Genomic DNA, 18,555 nt, shown 5'->3' on the forward strand with positions numbered 1-18,555 from the left:
TAATTTGAGGTTTACAAACTGGCAATGCTGAACGAGCTTTCTGTTTGTTTATTTTATGAGTTGTTTCTCTTTAATATTCTGTTGAAATGATAAATATCTTGATACGAAGCAAAGTTAAGTTGAACATACCGGCATTTGTAGCAATCTGTTCTCGAACAAAAATGGTAATAATTATTGTATGCTTTTTCTTAAAGAAAAATGTGTATACGCATTAAATTTTTTATTATTATTTCCAATTAAAAATTGATAAAGCTTTCGTTTTTTTATAAATTTACTGACACTTGTTGCTAGAACATTTTATGTGTTATTCAGTTAGATCTACTCTTCATGATATGAAATTTTCCCAGATTCGTGATAATTAATTTTTTTGTAAATTTCTGTTTCTCATTTCTATTTTATGTGATAATTAATTGCGTTATACGCTTGAAAGAGAATTTCATTCTAAAAAATGGAAAAGCGTGTAATAAAAATTTACAAATTATCAATAGCTAAAAACCTTTTATGAGATTTATGGTTTTTAAACTACCTCAATTTAATATCAGAAATCCCGTAAGAAAAACAAATATTATTATTTATCCAGTAGTGTAAAATTTTGTACATATTTCTAATTTTTTTAGAGAAGCAATGTCTATGTTTATTTTAGGATAATTTTCATCATTAAAAACATTTTACTTCTTATATAAATTAAGTAGTTTATATGGTTTCGCTTTATTAGAACTAATTTTTTTTATAAGTCTTGGAAAAGAAAACTAAAACTATGAAGATTAATTAAAAACTAGGTCGAGACATAATTTCTACAGAATGTTAATATTATAGTAGTTGATAGTTTTTCATATTTAGGTTGCATTCTCATTATCAAAAGTGGAATAGATGAAAATGTTTTCACTGAATTAAATAAATCGCAAGTGGGATTTTCATTTTTAAATAGGTTTGAAAATGCGAAAAATGTATTAAATCATTTAAAAATCAATATATTTAATTACAATGTTATAACTTACTTTCTTTTGGGGAGAGGGATTGTGCAAATACTTAAAAATAAATATCCAAATATTTAAAAAATAAATATGTCTGAAATTCTTTATCATTAAATGGTTTGATAATATATAAATTAAACTCTGTTTAATATTTGTAAGCAAAGATGAGTTACTTAGCAAATAAAAAAAGAGAAAGTGGATGCAGATTGGACATGTATCAAGAAAAAAAAGTTAAAGTGAGACAGGATTTGGATTATTTTCCTCAAGGTAGATAGAAAAAGAAAAGCCGGAGATAATTTGACATAGAGATATTTAGTTTGAAATCAAAGATATCGGCAGAAATTAGAATGACAAAAACGCGTTGTCAAAAATCTGGTTAAGTAGAGACACTACATATGCAAGGAGAAAAATGAGAAACCACCCTTTTATGCAAATTTTTATCATCTACATAATAAAATTTAAAACAGTAAAATTGAGTCGAGGAAAAGTTAAAGTAAATTATTAAGTTTCAAATGCTGATATTTCTTTTTTAAAATATAAAAATGGAAATAAATTTTAGAAATATTTGTTTCTATTCAGTAAATATCATGTAAACTCCATGTCTATCATGTCTTTTCCAATTACTTAAATGAAGTAACTCTTTAATTAATTACTTAAAATGTTTGGTAACTGCTTGTGCAGGCTGATAAAATTAACTGTCTCATTGCTTGCATGCAGTGGGGAAGTAATGCTGTAATAATTTGTTTACATTATGGTATTTTAAAAGTATTTTCCAGTGTATGAAACTTTGTGGTTTATTCTAGGTTTACCTGAACTCAATTTTAAAAAAATAAATTAAAATTCCAATGAAGGTGAAACAGAATTTACCATGAAAAGTGTCTCCCATGGTTTAGCATCCTCTTATGAAGTAGTTAATAGCAGGATATTGTTCTTTCACTATAATAAAGGGTTGCTACGGGTGACTAAAAATGCAAAAAGTGCTGTCTTATAAAATTCTAAATTTAAATAAACAAAATTAAAATTAACAACTTTTTAAAGAATAAGTTTTTCAGTTAACTATTGAAAGTGAATGCAAAAAATGTTTGCGTATGAGCAACATGAAATGTAAGTAATGGTGGTTTGATTGATTCAAGAGATGATAAATCAATAAAAGTGAATAGAGTTTCTACCACTGTGGCATCTCTGTTATATGAAAAAAGACCAATATTACTTATATTTTCTTACTGAAGTACACTTCTTTTTATTCTTCAAAAGTTAATAAATATCATAATTTTTTTAAGAAAAGATAGGTATTGTTTTGATAAACATGGAATATAAAAGCACATTATCATTATATAGAATATAAAAGATATAATTAGTCGGTAGATTGTTGTAACTGGTACATAAGTGATGAGTTTCTTGTCCTCCAATATTCTTGTCTTCTAATATTCCTGGATGGTGCTTGTATTTATTTAATATACTATATTGAAATAGTTTTAGTAAATTTTTAAATTTCAAGAAAATGTGGCTTCTTGAAATTCAAAGAGATAATTTTTTAAACTTGATTCTTTATTTACAAAATATATAACAAGTCTATATATTTAGAAATAATTAATCTATAAAAATAATAATACTGAGGATGTATATTTTTTCTACTGAATAACTTATAAAATTAAAAAAAAAATGAAAATTTTAAATGATTTAAAGATTTTAAATGGTTTCTAGCTCTAAAGATATGAATTTTTCTGATGCGAATTTTTATGTTTGTTAAAAATGTTTAACTTCATCAAAATTATTTTCTTTAACTAAATAATCTAAGAAACCAGTAAATATCACTTTTCCCAATGATTTAATTAAGTAATTTTTTAAGAAAATTTTTGGTAACTTGTACATGTTTAATTTACTACAACCCTATGCTCGCACACAAATGTATTAGTTAAATCTTAATTGAAAAAGATTTGTTACATAAATACATAGAGAAGTTTAATTTTATAAACTATTTTACTTCACATGAGTAATTCAGATGTAACGCATGCTAAACACATTTTTGAAATAAAATTAGTTAAATATTTCACTTTACTAAGTTTTTTCTTAGTTTTCATGGGAACATGCTCTTGTTTAATTTTTTTTCTTAATATTTAAATTTTTTAAAAGAAAATTCTTCTCAACGTATTTTGTATGCGGACATGCTATCTCACTTTCACCACCTATTTACCATACTTCACAAAAAAGAAAAGCAAATATTTGCATTTTGTTTTTATCAATGATAATATATTTCAATTTTAGGTTTTCTTTTAAAAGTTTTTAAAAAACACTTTTAAATACGAGAAATAAAAAAAACAAATAATATTTTTTGGTTAGCTAAGCTCAACCAAAAAGTCGCTAAGAAAATGTAGATCTCCACCAACTTTTTTTCAAAATTTTATTTACTTATTTTTTTAAATGCAAAAAACTTACCAATAAGTATCTATTTTTTAATTACTGTTATTATTTGCTATTCTCATACTTTCTTTTAATACAATTTTATGGTATGCTATATTTGGCAATTTTATTATGTACAATTATCCTGTGCCATGTTATTACGCTGGAAAGAAAAAACTGAAGAAAATAGTTCTCTAGCAACCAGAACTAATTAAAAAAAATTATTTTTGATGCATTATGTTTTTTACTATAAATTATCCAAATATGTTTTATAAATTATCCAAAAATTTTTTTTAATGTGCTTTGGAATCGCTTATTTTGTGTAGTTTAATAACATTTCTCACATATTTAACCCTTTGTGGTAATGTTAAGTATTTACATAGTTGTCGTGTTGGTAGGAATTTTTTTTTTATTTTGCTGGGCGAACATATGGGGACTGGAAAGTAATGTCGTTTCGGCGCATTAAATATTCGTTAATTCTAAAAATCGATTCACTTTTTCGATCCATTTTGATTTATTTTCGATTCGGCATTGAAAGGTTGTTGCTAACGAGGATGAATACATTATCGATTAAAAATAAAATTTTGATAACAAATATCAAATGCACCAAAACGACATTACTTTCCTTTCCTCCTAATATGTAGGATAAAGATTAAAAAAAAACAATTAGGTAAAAATATACTTGAGGGTGCCCCTTGGCGAGTTATGTTTGACGCCATTTCTGTTTGCGCGGAACACCGTGGTAACAGGAATGGCGGCCAAAATATAATTATATTTCAATAAACATTGGAAAATTTCAACAACACATCGACCAAAACTTTATAAAATTGCAATGAACCCAATATAAGCAAAATTAATAAACCCAATAAAATGCATTTTGAATCGAAACAAAAATTAATGGAGTAAGCACAGAAAGAAAAGGAAAAAAACAACTCTCTTCTTCATTAAGCTTGAATATCCTCAGGCACAGAATTCTCTAATAGCAGTTAGATACTGTCTAAATTTATCACGAATGGAATCTGTGTACCTCCATCGCCACATAAATTCGGCGAAATACGAATCGAAAATGGCGTCTGTGGTACCGGACTGGCGGTGACATTTTTTTCTAAAATCCCTTTTTATGACTGCCCACGTACCTTCGATCTTATCGACCAGAAACAAAAGTAACCTTACCAGTCGGTATCCAACGTAGAACTAACGGACCTCTGAAATACCGCTGAACATTTAAAAATAACGCTAAAATCTAAACCAATCAGAATCACGATTGGGTTTGAGCATCGCCCAGCTTGGCGATCATAACTTAGCGAGAATCAAGGGTAATAAGTAGGACTGGGCTATAAATCGATATATCGCGACATATCGATTTAACGCCTATATCAGCAAACCGATACAGCAACTTTCATTCCAAGCGATACATCAGAAATCTGATTTAAGCCGTCAAGTGAAGAAGACGATATAACGATATAGCGATACACGCAAGGACTTTCTCTTACGTTCCGATGCCAACTCGCGCTGTGGAAGACGATATTGTTTCGTTATGTTGAGACGGCCTTGACTGATGAGCGGTAGAATCAGAATCACTTTTGAGATCTTATATCGTTATATCACATGTTCGTTTTTGCACCTTCGCGATTTGAAATCGTTTCTTGTAGATTATTTTCAATGGGATTAACTTCGTGATCGCCGTCGTAACCTTGTTCTGAACGCAATCTATTATTGAAAAGAATTTATAAAGAAAAGTTTCTTCATTAATTAGGTAAATTTTTTATTTATTTTCTGACAAAACTTTTTTTATATTTTTAAATGTGAAAATTATCGGAAATCTAATTTAAGGCACCCATAAGGAATTAAATTACAAAGTAAATAAATTTGTTAGGTTACTTTTTTACTTTCTTTTAATTTATTAAAAACCTTTCGGATAAAACTTCTAATAATTTAATGGGCTTCTATTACTGATTTTAAATTTATAAATCTTGAGTTGTTTTTATTTTTAGAAATAAAGTTAAAACAAAACTTATTTTTTGGACATAAGTCAATAAACTTTATTTGTTCAAAAGAATTTGAAAAGTTTGCGAATTTTATTCATTTCTTTTTTTTTTTATCAATTACTACTTCGTTTTATTAGAGAGTAAAATCATTATTTTTTTTTAATTTTCGTTTTATATTATTAGTTAATTAGCTAAATATATTACCGAATATCACAATTCTTTTGTTTTTATTTTTAAGAATTTAATTAAGAAACTTTGCCTTACTTTGTTTTTCGTTCACAATTCGGTCATTATTTAATTTAATTTAATTATTTATATGAAATAATAATAAAAATAGTGTTTAAGAAGCATTTTTTTTCTAAAATTTATTTAGCTCTTTGTTTTAAGCATACAAATAATTTTTTAACGGACTTATTTTTTAAATTTTGTTCCTGTTAGGTAAATATATTGATAAATTTCACTTTTATTTATTTTTTTATTTTTAAACTAAGAAATCTTTTGTTATTTTCGTGATCATTTTTAGAAAATATAACAAAACTTGTGTTTACTTCTTCATTAAGAATTTGAACATTACGATCGAACTTAATAATTCTGTAATTATTTACGCATAATAGTACAAGCAAATATTGATTTGTTAAAAAAAGTTTCTTTTTTAAAAAAAAAAAAATTTTTTTTTAACACTTTGTTTTAAGTGTATAATGAATTTCTTAACAAACTTTTTTTTTAATTTTTTAAATTTTCTTTTAATAATTTCAGCTAGATATTTTTATAAAATTCCCTTTTTATTTTTAAACTGAGAAATCTTTCAGAGAACGAAAGTTTTAAGAAATTATTACAAATCTTATGTTTACTTTTTAGTTTAAAATTCGAACATTTTTAATTTTAAACTTCGGCTTTTAGTCAATCTAACTTTTATTTTAATTAAAATATATTTTGAAATTTTAAAATCAGCTTTTGTTTAATAACAATTTTTTTTCTTCCATTAAGGGTGTTTTAGGGGTTAACTTAAATTAAGACTGCTTATACCTTATAAATGATAAAGAAGTGCAAATATTTTATTCTGTATCTACACACATTTTTTCAATAAATATTTTAAGTAAGATTTGTACATCTTAGTCAATTTATTTAATATCTTTCTTTAGCAAAACATATATATTTTCAAATTTATAAATTGATTTAAATCAATATGCGTATGAAGTCTTGATAGAAATCTGACTTTCTGTACCGTAAAGTAAATGAAATTCAAAAATACTATATCGCGATACATCGCTATATCGCGATGCAAAACTGACGATATATCACGATATATAATTTCTAATATCGCCCAGTCCTAGTAATAAGAATTGAAAAGAAATTATAATTTCTTCTCATAACTAAATCATATTTTAAAAAGAATTATGTTCTTTTACATCCCAGCTATTATTTAAAAATGCCTTTGGAACTGTACATGATGCATACAGCTAAGTACTTTTTTTAAATCTTATGTTGCTTAACTTGTTTGTCGTTAAGAAGCATGTGCAGTTAAAAAATGTACGAAAATATGTTTTGTGATCAAATGAAAGAAGCAAAACTTTTTCTTCTTCTCTCGATAAGTTTATTTAAAGTTACAGAAATGCACCTTTTAAATGAAATCTGTCATGTCATCATGAGGTTTAACTTTCCTCTTGTTGATGTTGTTTCAAATTTCAACCGTAGTTGTGATTCGTTGAATTTCGGATTTGAGTTCGAATGCAAATTTTTAAGAATTTAGAGCTGTTAGAAACAATGATATTTATTTTTTAGTAGGAAAAAAGAACGCTTAATGAATAGGAAATAAAAAATATGATGAAAAATATGACTCTTAACTTCTATTCTATGAAGAAACCTTTCTTCAAAATCTTTACTAAATTATTATATAAATCCGAGATATTATCTAGAGTATATACTGTTTTTTTGTTGTTGCTATTATTTACTTTTTTAGCTTTTAACATTACTTAACTAACTCTTATGATCAACATTGCTGCTATGACATGCATTTTTATTTTTTATTAAATTTATTTATTTTTCAAAAATAATTTTTTTTTAAAGTTGTAACCATAGTTTCTAAAAAGTATATCCAGTTATTGGTATGTCATTCTGAAACTATTATTACATAAAAATGACTTTTCTCGTGCTTTGCTTTAATATCAAAATCTGATTAAAGCGGTCTTAATTCCTCGAAATTTATTTAACTGTGCTTTCAATGCTGCGCATAGTTTCAACTACAACTTTTGAGTTTGAATGAAAAAAAGAATGCGGATAAAGAAAATCTTGAAAAAGCACCTTAATGTCTTTACTCAATCCCGTTGGGATTATTTTGAACTTGTGACCTTCAGGGATGATTAGATAAATGGTGTTCATATCTTAACTTACATCAAGAAAATTTCATTTCTGGATGTGCTAGTGAACGATTTACGTCTTCGTAATTTGGTAAGTTTTGACAACACTATACTAATTCATGATTTTGTTCTGATTTTGAGATGTATGGTCAATATTGAAATGTACCACGTTTTAAATGGTAACTTAATGCTGTTTTTGTTCTGCTGAAGCCAAACAAAATTGCTTTCCATATTAAATACTTTTACGGAAAGTGTTAGGATATATTTATTAAAATTTTTTATTTCAAATGTGTTAATATCCCCATTGAAGCATAACTGTTTAATGGCGATATTATTCTTCCTAAAAATAATGGCACATTTTTGAATCAAAAATATAGTTTTACAATAATACAGATATAGTTTGTTATAGTTACAAAAGTTAGTATAGTTAGTTATAGTTACAAAAATATAGTTATAGTTTGAATCAAAAATATAGTTATAACAGCGGAATGTTAATATTATTAAGTTTGATTTATTTTTATTATAAATTACATTGATTATGTTAAGGATTTTTTTTTCTCAGTGAATAATTTTTAGTTTTGACAGTAAATTATTTTGCAATTTAAAAAAATAAATAAAAGATTTGTTGGCTTTTTTTACTAGCATTAACAATTTTATTCATAAATGACTATTTCTTTTCGAACTATCGTTTACATTTTGATTAGCTGAATTTTCGTATACGCATTATTGTAGTTAAGGAATGGCGCAAAATTTTATATTGAATTTATAAATTAGATTTAATTATGACTAGGGGAAAAAACATAAACGTCAGAGATATGCTGTAAACTAATGATGTAAAATAATCTGGCAAACACTCCCGCCATTTTTGCAATGCGTCAAGCTAATTAGAAAAATCTCCAATATTTTCTAATTAGGCCTGATTCTTTTTAGGCTAATTGCAGTGAGCCTACGTACTTTTAGGTTACTTAAATATATCATTCATTTCTCCATTAATTTAGACAGTTTGCTATAATACTAAAGTAGTGAAGGCGTATTCTAATTAGCCTTATTAAAGTAGGTCTATTAAGTGAGCAAACTTAGACGGATAGAGTTATTCTTTTCACCCTTCATAATTAGCCTTAAGGTATGTTAGTTGATTGCAATGAGCTTAAAAATTTCAGACGGAAGATACTGAAGATTTTCTTAATCAGCTTAGTGAATTGCAAAATGAGGGAAACTTTTGAAAATGCCGGATTTTCTTATTAGCCTACGGCACAGATACTAGACAAAAGCAATTGAACATGGCAATTAAATAATTTTATCCATTGTAATATTTAACTAGAAATGAATACCAAATATACATCAGTTCCATGAGGTAATGCTTTTTTCCCAGTCTGAGCTGTGAATTGCGTGGATAAATGATACTTTCTGTTTGTCCATAGCCCAGGTGTTCCCAAATAAACGAATATTCGTCATGTTTTATTTTAACACTCTTGAAGGCTCAGCATTTCTCTGAAATATTACACCAGCAGAAAGTTAGGCGAGATATTTTCCGAACAATTGAGTTCTTTATCAGGTGATTAATTGTTTTTTTTTTTCTTAATTTTTTTTTAAAAGCTAAGTTTTTTGTTGTTGTTTTATTTGAAATATTTACTTTAGGAAGCATTAGATTTATAAAAATTGCTGTTTAGGTTCCTTGTAAACGAAAGCTTTAACTATTTTAACAGTTAATCTGGTTCTGTTAATTCTTTCTCTTATACATGTTTGTTATATGTTTGTTTTAATGTTATTTATTTTTATTTACTGGTGGAAGAATGAATTAAATTAACAGAAATTTTTAGTAATGTAATTTTTGTGTAAAATTTTTATTGACGTACTTTATAGACACAAATTTTGCTACATACAAGTCATGTCCAATTTTAAAATTAATATTCCCTGCCTGAATGTGTCATGGATTGATTCTGAAGATGGTGCTACGAAAAAGCACCATCCTTTAGTTTGTCCTGTAGAAAACTCGTAAAAAGGTCATTGAAATCAAAAGATTCAATATGTGTAATGGAAATATTATTAATAAAGTTAATTACGAGTTTTTTATTTTTAATAATCCTCGTAAATTCTGAATCATGAATAATTAAATAGAATGTTTAAGTATTTTGCAAAGAGTTTACCTGTTTTATTCATATGGGTATTAGTACCACAAGTGATAAAAATCGAAATTTAATAGGTATTTTATGAAATTCAGGGGTAATCGTAATTTATGGTAGTTTAATGTTGTTCTTTTAATCTTACAAATATTTTATTTATAGCAAGAATTTTCTTGACAATAATATTATAGTTATCAGATTTTTAAGTTTGAGATTTGGAAAGTTCGCTGTCTAATAGGTTTAGATGCTAAAAAGATAAGATCGATTTTCGCCAGAAAATATGTGTGTGCTACTTGGAGCTTTTACACATACATTGGATTTGCCTAAGGTTCAATACAGAGACTAGTCCAAGCTAAGATAAGCACATACTTTTCTGATTTTGAAGACCCCCCCCCCAAAAAAAAACTATCCTATTGTTGAAAAACTTCTAAAAAATAAAGAAAAAAAATAAGGTAAATTAAATGTGCTATAGATTTTGTATATTTTAGTAAGTTTAGTAAGTAAGTTTAAAATGAAACTTACTATCTAAATAGAGTAAAGTAATATTGATTAAGTTACTTTTAATCACATCCTTCTTTTGTATCTTGGAGATATTTAAACATAGTTTAGTCAGAGGCAAGAAATTAATTAGTCATTTTTTCAAAAATAGAAGGCACACGAAAAAGAGGAAGGTCCACACGTGGGTTGATTCTGTTGAGAGAGATCTTAGGCATCTGGGAGTCAAACGATGGCAATCCATTGCTCCTAATAGCTTCAAAATGGAGGAAGCTCATGGAAACAGCCTTGGCGAGTGAAAGGCTGTAGTGCTGAAGAATAAAAAGAATATTGTTTTAGTTACTTGTAATCACACACTCATTTTTAAAACTTTCTTGCATCATGGAGATATTTAAAAGAGTTTCATTCTTTTACACCTCAGTAGGTTTAAGTTTCTCCTGAGGCAAGATGATATAGACTTAAGCTATCGTCAGAGCATATTTTTTTTATGAATCGCAAGGCAAACGTTCTATTTTTGTAGATCATTCTTGATATAGTGAGTGAATAAAGGAAGAAGAAAAAATATGTGAGAAGAGAAAAGAAGTGAATTACTAAATATTCGAAATGAATTACTAATATTATGAAGTGAATTACTAAATATATCCTGTTTGTAAATCAACTCGTAAGTTTATAAACCTATAATTTGTGGTTGTGTGTTCGGTGATAATCATTGTTTAGAAATATATTTACCATAAATATTATATAAGGTTTTAACATTTTGAATGAATGTATTTTATGTTTTCTTTCTTTTCAGTCATCGGCTCAGAAAATGAAGCTATCTGAAGAAGACAGGACAAACAAGTTGTCACCTTTACTAAACGCTGGATGGTCTATGGTAGACAAAAGAGATGCCATTCACAAAGAATTTGTGTTTAAAAACTTCAACGAGGTTAATAATGCTTTTTAATTATTGTGTTTAGTGCACAAATAAGCAGAATTTTATATACATGGGTATCTAGTTTCATGTAATTACTATTTTTTAAATTGCTTAAATTTAAAAAATTCAGCTTTTTAATTTTTGTTTTATGTTTGGACCATGTATACATTTTATAAATTTTTCATAGATATTTTTCATTTTTTTGATTGATTCAGAACTAGACCGCGTTTTAATATAAATTGTAGATGATACCATTTTTACATATTTTAACATTAAAATCATTGATGTTTGCTTTTTCATAGCTCTCATTATTTATTGAAAGGAGTTTATCGCTGATGATTTATTAATTAATGATTTATTTTGGTTTGCTAGGTAAATTAAATATGATCATCGTGAACAAAGTAACATTCGTTGACGATATTTAAGTTATCTGAAACCGCGTGTTTATTTTAAAAAAAAAAAGAAGATTATGTAGGAAAAAGTAAAGTTATTTTAGAAATGTTATTAAGTTAAAAAGAATATTATGTAAAAAAACTCTTCGTACGATAATTGTCGTCAATGAGGCTTAATTAAGTTGAATAAATGTTTTTTTTATTTTATGTCTGTAACCGTTGTTCAACGACCGACCCAATTTTGAGTTTACGGCAACCAATGTTCAGCTCTGTAGCCCTGTAATTTTGAATCCAATCCAGAAGACAAGGAAACTCTTTGATCAAGTAGTGGGAGAAATTTGTCCTTTATGGAGAACTTTTTGATAGAACTAACTGGTATTGATGTTACATGGAGAGAGAAAGCACGAAAACCTCACTCGATTAGCCTAACGGCATGGGCCCTCTAACCTATGATCCATCTTCCACTGAGAATATTTTACGCCCGTCGGAGCGAGCCGGGTGCTGAATCCGGATCAATGAGTTTCGAGCTCGGGTTACCTCATTGGGAGGCGAGTGCTCTGTCCCCTAAGCCACTATGGCTCTTATAAATGTATTTATTAAAATAAAAAAAAGTGCACCATGTACTAAAAATCAAAATTAATAGAGAAAAAGTGCTTTTTCTTTTAGGGGACTGCAGAAAATCGTCGTGTTATTATTGACGTTTACGTTGGCTCAGGGGATAAAACGTTCGCCTCCCGATGAAGTTACTGGTTGGAACGAATTTTGCTCCCCTCTTGAACCGATCACAGTGATGACGTAAAAATAAGCTCAGTTCAGTCGGTTCATAGGTTAGAATCCCCCACTCGTTTGATGGTTTTCGTGATTTTTCTCTCCATACAGCTCGAGGGCGGCTTTGTTACATCAAAAAGTGCTCTATCTATCGCTTGATCTAAGATTTACCTTGTCTTCTAAGTTGAGTTCAAAATTTTAAGGCTACGAAATTGAACATGGATAGTCATAAACTCATAATTGGGTGGACTGTTCAACACTGGTTATGAAATAAAATAAAATAAAATGATGCTTAATTAATTTTGGTAATTGGTTCTGCTTTAATTTGTAAAGAATATGTAGGGTCAAAGATTACTGTATAAGTATATATTTAGTACCTTTTAAAACTGCACCAATATTTTTTTCTTATTCTGAAGTCTTTAACAATGCAGTCATAAACATTGTGGTAAGAGGTTTCTTATGGCCCTCGGAACGGATAAGTACCGGGAAAAACTGTCCTCTTAAGTTGGCCACGAGCAACAGCATCATACAAATAAAACTACGCTCAGTTAATCTTCATTTTGATGGGATAACTACTTGCAAAAATTTTTGCTTAATCAAATGACGAAAAGCCTCGGTGTGGGACATCAAATGATAAATATAAAATAAATACGAGAAAGGACCTCAAATAAAAATAAGTAAAACTAAATACTTTGAAGGACATCAAGTAATAATAAGTAAAAATTAAGAAATAAATATTGAGATTATATTAGCTAGGTCTTTCAATTAGTGTATGATTTCGTAGCGTTGTTTCGTTTTTCAGTACTGATTTATTGATTATATACTTTAAAGACGAACTGTATATATTGAGCTTGTTTTATATGAAGTTTATTTAATGTGTTACAAGAATTTCTTTTACACCGAAGAGCCATTACATTATGACCACCCTCCATCTATAACAATGGGCTCGCCCAGGTTTTCATGGTTTCTCGCCCAGGAACAATGTTTTCATGGGGCACATTAGGACCCATAATCCTCATAGAACAATCCCTGACGTCTGTAAGCTACTTGACCAGGTTCACCCATTCATAGCAATAGTTTTCCTGCGGGGGATGGTGTTTACCAACAGGATAATGCACCATGTCATAAGGGTCGAATCGTCGAGGAACATGTCAGTGACTTTCAAGTCATGTCTTGGCCCCCAAATTCTTCTGACTTTAATCTAATAGAGCATTTGTGGTCCTACTTGGAAAACCAAATTCGTGCTGCCACGCTACCCCTTCGCAATGTGAGGGAATTGCAGAACCAGTTGGTGAGCGCTTGGTACCAGATACCTCAGACTACCTATCAGCACCTTGTGGAATCAATGCCACAGCAGGTGCTAGCAGTTTTCAGGGCTAAAGTTGGTCCTACATGTTATTAGCAGGGTGGTCATAATGTAATGGCTCTTCGGTGTAAATTTTTTAAGAAAGCAGATGAAAAGTCGACGGGTTTTTAATATCAATAACGTTATCAGACAAACGACCAATAGCAATAATATCGACTTTTTATCTGCTTTCTTTAACAATTTTATATTAGAAATATTTGTAACGCATTTCATCACGGCTGTAACACATCATAATATTAGGGATATTTGTAACACATTTTAAAATAAACTTTATATAGATAAAATAAATGTAATACAGGGAAAATAAACTGAGACTATATCAAATAGATTCTTATAGGTTACGCGCAATATCTTATTTCTTACTTATAAAAAAGTTGTTGTTTTTTAAAATTTTTTTATTTCATACTTTTTCGTCTTAGGATTCGTTAGATCTTTAAAAAAAATTGCACGTAACTTGTTTCCTCATTCCCCCCCCATGTTTGTAAATTTAGTACTGATCGTAAATCTCGATTTAAGGTTAGACGTATTGTATTGCATATAACTGGAGAGTTAACTATCTATTAAATTAAAATATTGAGTAACGTGACAAAAAAGTTGATATCGTAGGAATTAATACTTTCCTGAGACTCGATGTAAATTTTAAATGGAGTATAAATCGAAGTCAAAGTTGGAGTCGAGCTCTCAGGAAACTCCGGAGTCTGAGTTTAATTCAACCCATTTCATGTACCGACTCCACAACTAATAAACGATATGAAATTATGCAAAAAAAAGAAGAAAAAAAGTAAAATACATCATCACCAAAATTAATAAAGCAAAATTATGTTCTTTTTTATGTTTATTGCCCGTCGTGATGACTTTACGCATGCAGTAGACTGTGAAAGCAAAGAAAAAACTTTAAAAATAAATAAAACGAAAGATTCCATTTAAAGATTAAAGTGATTTTTCTGAAAGTAAAAACAAAAATTGTGTATGCTAGTAGGTTGTTTTAAAAATATATATGAAATATTTCCAAATTAGGTAACGTCTCCAGTTGAGATACATTAAATTTAATTATCTGTTGTCTTACAACAATACTACAGTTTTTTGGTGCCTTTTTTATTTTCAACTATATATATAAATGTTACAGACGTAGCTTATCTTTTGAAAGTATTTATTGACATTCAAGATTGGTTAATTCGATTTGTTTTCTTTCTGTTCAGGCGTTTGGATTTATGACTCGCATTGCGATGCAAGCAGAGAAGATGGACCACCATCCTGAGTGGTTTAACGTGTACAATAAAGTCCAGATAACATTAAGTAGCCATGACGTAAGTGGATTATCGGATAGGGATGTCCGACTAGCGAACTTTATTGAGAAAGCCGCTGAATTCGTCAAAGTCAAATGAAGACGGATTACGGAGTCATGATTGATTTTCTCAGTGTCAAATTCATGGGGTCATTGCTTATAAATGTGCCTTGTTTGAAAAAAAAAACAACAAACAAATAAACGTTTAATTTCGAATGATGACATTTCTTCTAGCTTTAAATGTTGCATTGCTTTAAGTGTAAAAAAATTAAAATCAAAGCTGCATTCAGGGACTTATTAAGTGTGTTACTTACTTAGTTACACAAAGTCTATATTTCAAATGTTAAATGTCAAGTTTCTTTCTTTCTTTTTTTTTTTTTTTACTTAGATTGATTTTATAACAAAAATGCTTTTTTTAATCGAAATTCGTAAATTTCGAGGGTATTTTGTTTCTTATTATTGTACTGCCATTTGTATTTGGAAGAACTTATTACTAATGACATGCATTAAATTTAACAATTTGTGCACGTTTTTTACCTTATGAATATGAATATTTATGCGTAATTAAACTGAAAAGGTCATAGATTTTTCATATAAAATATTTGCTACATTTTAATGTGGCAATGCTTTAGGTGTAAATGAAATAGGAATTAAATCGATCTAGAAATGCTTAAAATAATTAAATAATCTTGCGCTGTTTGCATACTTTTTGATTGTTATTTTAAATTTAACAATGAAATCAGAAATTAGTCTGTAAAAATATGTTGTTGTTTCTTAAAAACTTTTTTGCAGCATTTCTTTTAATGTAAAGGAATACTTAAGTAACAAAACTAAAATATGGTCGTTTCGTTCAGTGAAATTTATAACTTTTTTTAAATATTAGAACGAAAAAAAAACTGCTATCTTTGGAATAATGTAAAAAATTTATTTAATTAAATATAATATATTCATCAAAAACTTTTTTAAATTTTTTTTATTGTCTTTTAAGCAAAATTGCTTTGCTTTAATTTATTTTTTATTCTTGATTTATTCTAGGGAATATTTGGATAATTAACTGAGTATATCAAAAAGTAAATGAACTGCATGGCAACAACGTTATTAATTTCAGGATTTCAAAGTTTTTTCTCTAAAAAATTGGCATATTTCAAACTATCTATTCTTTCTAAATGAAATCAAATGGAATTATTTTTTTTGCATAAGGACGAGGGATTTACTATTTTAAATACTTTTTTGGTTATATTGATTCTGATAAATTTTAAAACGCTAGAAATAAGGAGGACTCAAATTATAATTAATGTTTATAAAATTATGTCTGCAGTAACGGTACATTACAACCTGTGGTTCTTGCATTGTCAATGTGCAGCCCTTCCAAGCAAAAATTCATTGAAAAAAACTACGTTATTAGGTCATTAAATACCTATTTGATTTTTAAGTTAGTTTAAATATACTGTGAAAAATAAACAAAATAAAACACTGAAGTAATAAACTTAAAATTTTATTGTGTAGTGGTACCAATTCGTTTTAAAAGATTTAAGTCTTCTTACTGCTTTTTAAAAGCATGTGTTAGACAATTATTTAATAAAATCTTAGAGATATTTAAATTTTAAGTAATTGATATGCGGTAAAAAATAATAAAATTACTGTAATTTTATTTCGTAAAGCTTCAAGACATCAAATATTTTTATTTCCAGAATATTATACCAATATACTTGTGTCGTATAATTTTGAAGACGTATATTCATATTGTTCTTATTACACTGAGAAATAATTTAGTTACCATTAAGTGACACAAAAACAGAATTCATTGCTCGGCCCTCTTCTGAAAAGATGAGTGTCACGATGAATGCAGTTTTTGTATCATTTTGATTTTGTATCAGCATGTGCACCCTAGTCTGCATCATTGTTAAATATTGATGTTACTCGCATACTTTGTTAGAGTATGTTTCCTAGATTTTACATGTTTGTTAGGCGTGAAAAGTATAAACAAATTGCTTTTGTTATGCTGTATCTAAATACAGGATGTTAGATTAAATACAGGATTACTCATACAGGATTACCTAAATACAGGATTACTAAATTAGATTGACAGTTTTAAAAAATTATAAAATAAAACGGTAAAAATTAAAAAAAAAAAATCGAAACAACAATTCATTTTAATTCTTCCCCCCAGAGTTTCTGTTTTCAACTCAAAGATTTTTCCTGGTACAGCGAGTTGTTCTACCGTTTGTTTCATTGCGTTTTGATGTAAGCAAATTTCTTCCTATGAATACAACACGAGAATGTGGACATTTTGAAAATATAGTAATGTTTTTATTTATTGAAAGATTTCGAAAAAGTGTGATGTGATTTTCAATTGCTTTTATTCGTTTTACAGGTTTTCTTTTTGCCGCGCCATCTGACGAAACAATGTTAAACTGAAAAAAGAAACTCTGGGAAAAAAATTTATACTCTGTCACATAAATTTTCTGCTGGAGTTGTTTTTTTCCCCCTAATTATGCATTTACAAAAACCAAAGTTTAATTTTGTACGCTCTTTATAAATTAAATGTGAGCTTAATATATTTTTTCATGCAAGGATAAGTCACTATATTTAATGATCATAAAATAAATAAATACCATTCCACGTAGATTGATGAATGCTGAAAATTCCATATTTTTTCCTTATGGGTATTGATATTTTGTATGTTAAGTTGAGGGGTGTAAGAACTTGGTAAGTTCAAATTGTTGTTGCTTGTCATTTGAAATAAAAAAAAGGACATTTATTTTTTGCAGTTCTTTCCACTTTATTTACTTTAATAAAGATAACTAGATAATCCTCTAATCAAAGTAGCTATACTGAAAACTGTCAAAAAAGCATTTTTTTTTCTTTGGAAATATTTGACTTACCTGGTTTTTAATCCAAGGCCCCTCTGTTACTGTTTTTTAAACATGTGTTTGGAGCTTTAATAAATGTTTAAAATTTAATTGTGCCAAGATGATAATTGTTTTATTTGCTGCTCAATAAAGTAAACCGAATATACTGTGTTATGACTTTTTAATTTTTTCATTTTTTTGTGTAATGAATATTATAAACTTAATATATTTCTCTCCATTAAAAAGGAATGTTATAATGTAAAATATATTAGGGATATAGAAAGGAAATTAAAGAATATTAAGGAAATATATATAAACGAATTATAAAGAGAATATTATAATAAAAGATAAGAAATCTGTGAAAGATGTGTTTCTGTGAAAGATGTGTGCTGATAACGTGAAATTTTTTTTAATAGTACTATTAATGAGAACAATGTAGTAAAAGAATTTATCTATTGTTCTGCTGTTTTGCAAATCTATGTGAAAATATAATCTGGTTGTAGAAATATGCATGGTGTTTTTGTTTCTGGCATTTACTTGAATATTTGAATCATTATCTTTCGGAAACTAAAAACGCGCTTCAATAACCAACAAATCGTCTTCAAATTTTTTAATGAATTATGGGAAGAAATATACGAT

At 27.9% G+C, this 18,555-nt stretch overlaps 1 protein-coding gene across 1 annotated transcript; it reads left to right on the forward strand.

Annotated features, from left to right (window-relative positions):
• Positions 1 to 7: 7 nt before the first annotated feature.
• On the forward strand, positions 8 to 18,085 carry LOC147806269 (putative pterin-4-alpha-carbinolamine dehydratase). The gene is made up of 3 exons (XM_087169078.1): positions 8 to 164; positions 11,131 to 11,265; positions 14,979 to 18,085. Exons 1-3 carry the CDS (start codon positions 87 to 89, stop codon positions 15,162 to 15,164), a joined length of 399 nt encoding a protein of 132 aa, XP_087025204.1. The 5' UTR covers positions 8 to 86; the 3' UTR covers positions 15,165 to 18,085.
• Positions 18,086 to 18,555: the final 470 nt, after the last annotated feature.

Source organism: Parasteatoda tepidariorum, chromosome 8, assembly GCF_982258835.1.
Source record: "Parasteatoda tepidariorum strain Cologne lab strain chromosome 8, Ptep-v5.0, whole genome shotgun sequence".
Classification (NCBI taxonomy): Eukaryota; Metazoa; Arthropoda; class Arachnida; order Araneae; family Theridiidae; genus Parasteatoda; species Parasteatoda tepidariorum.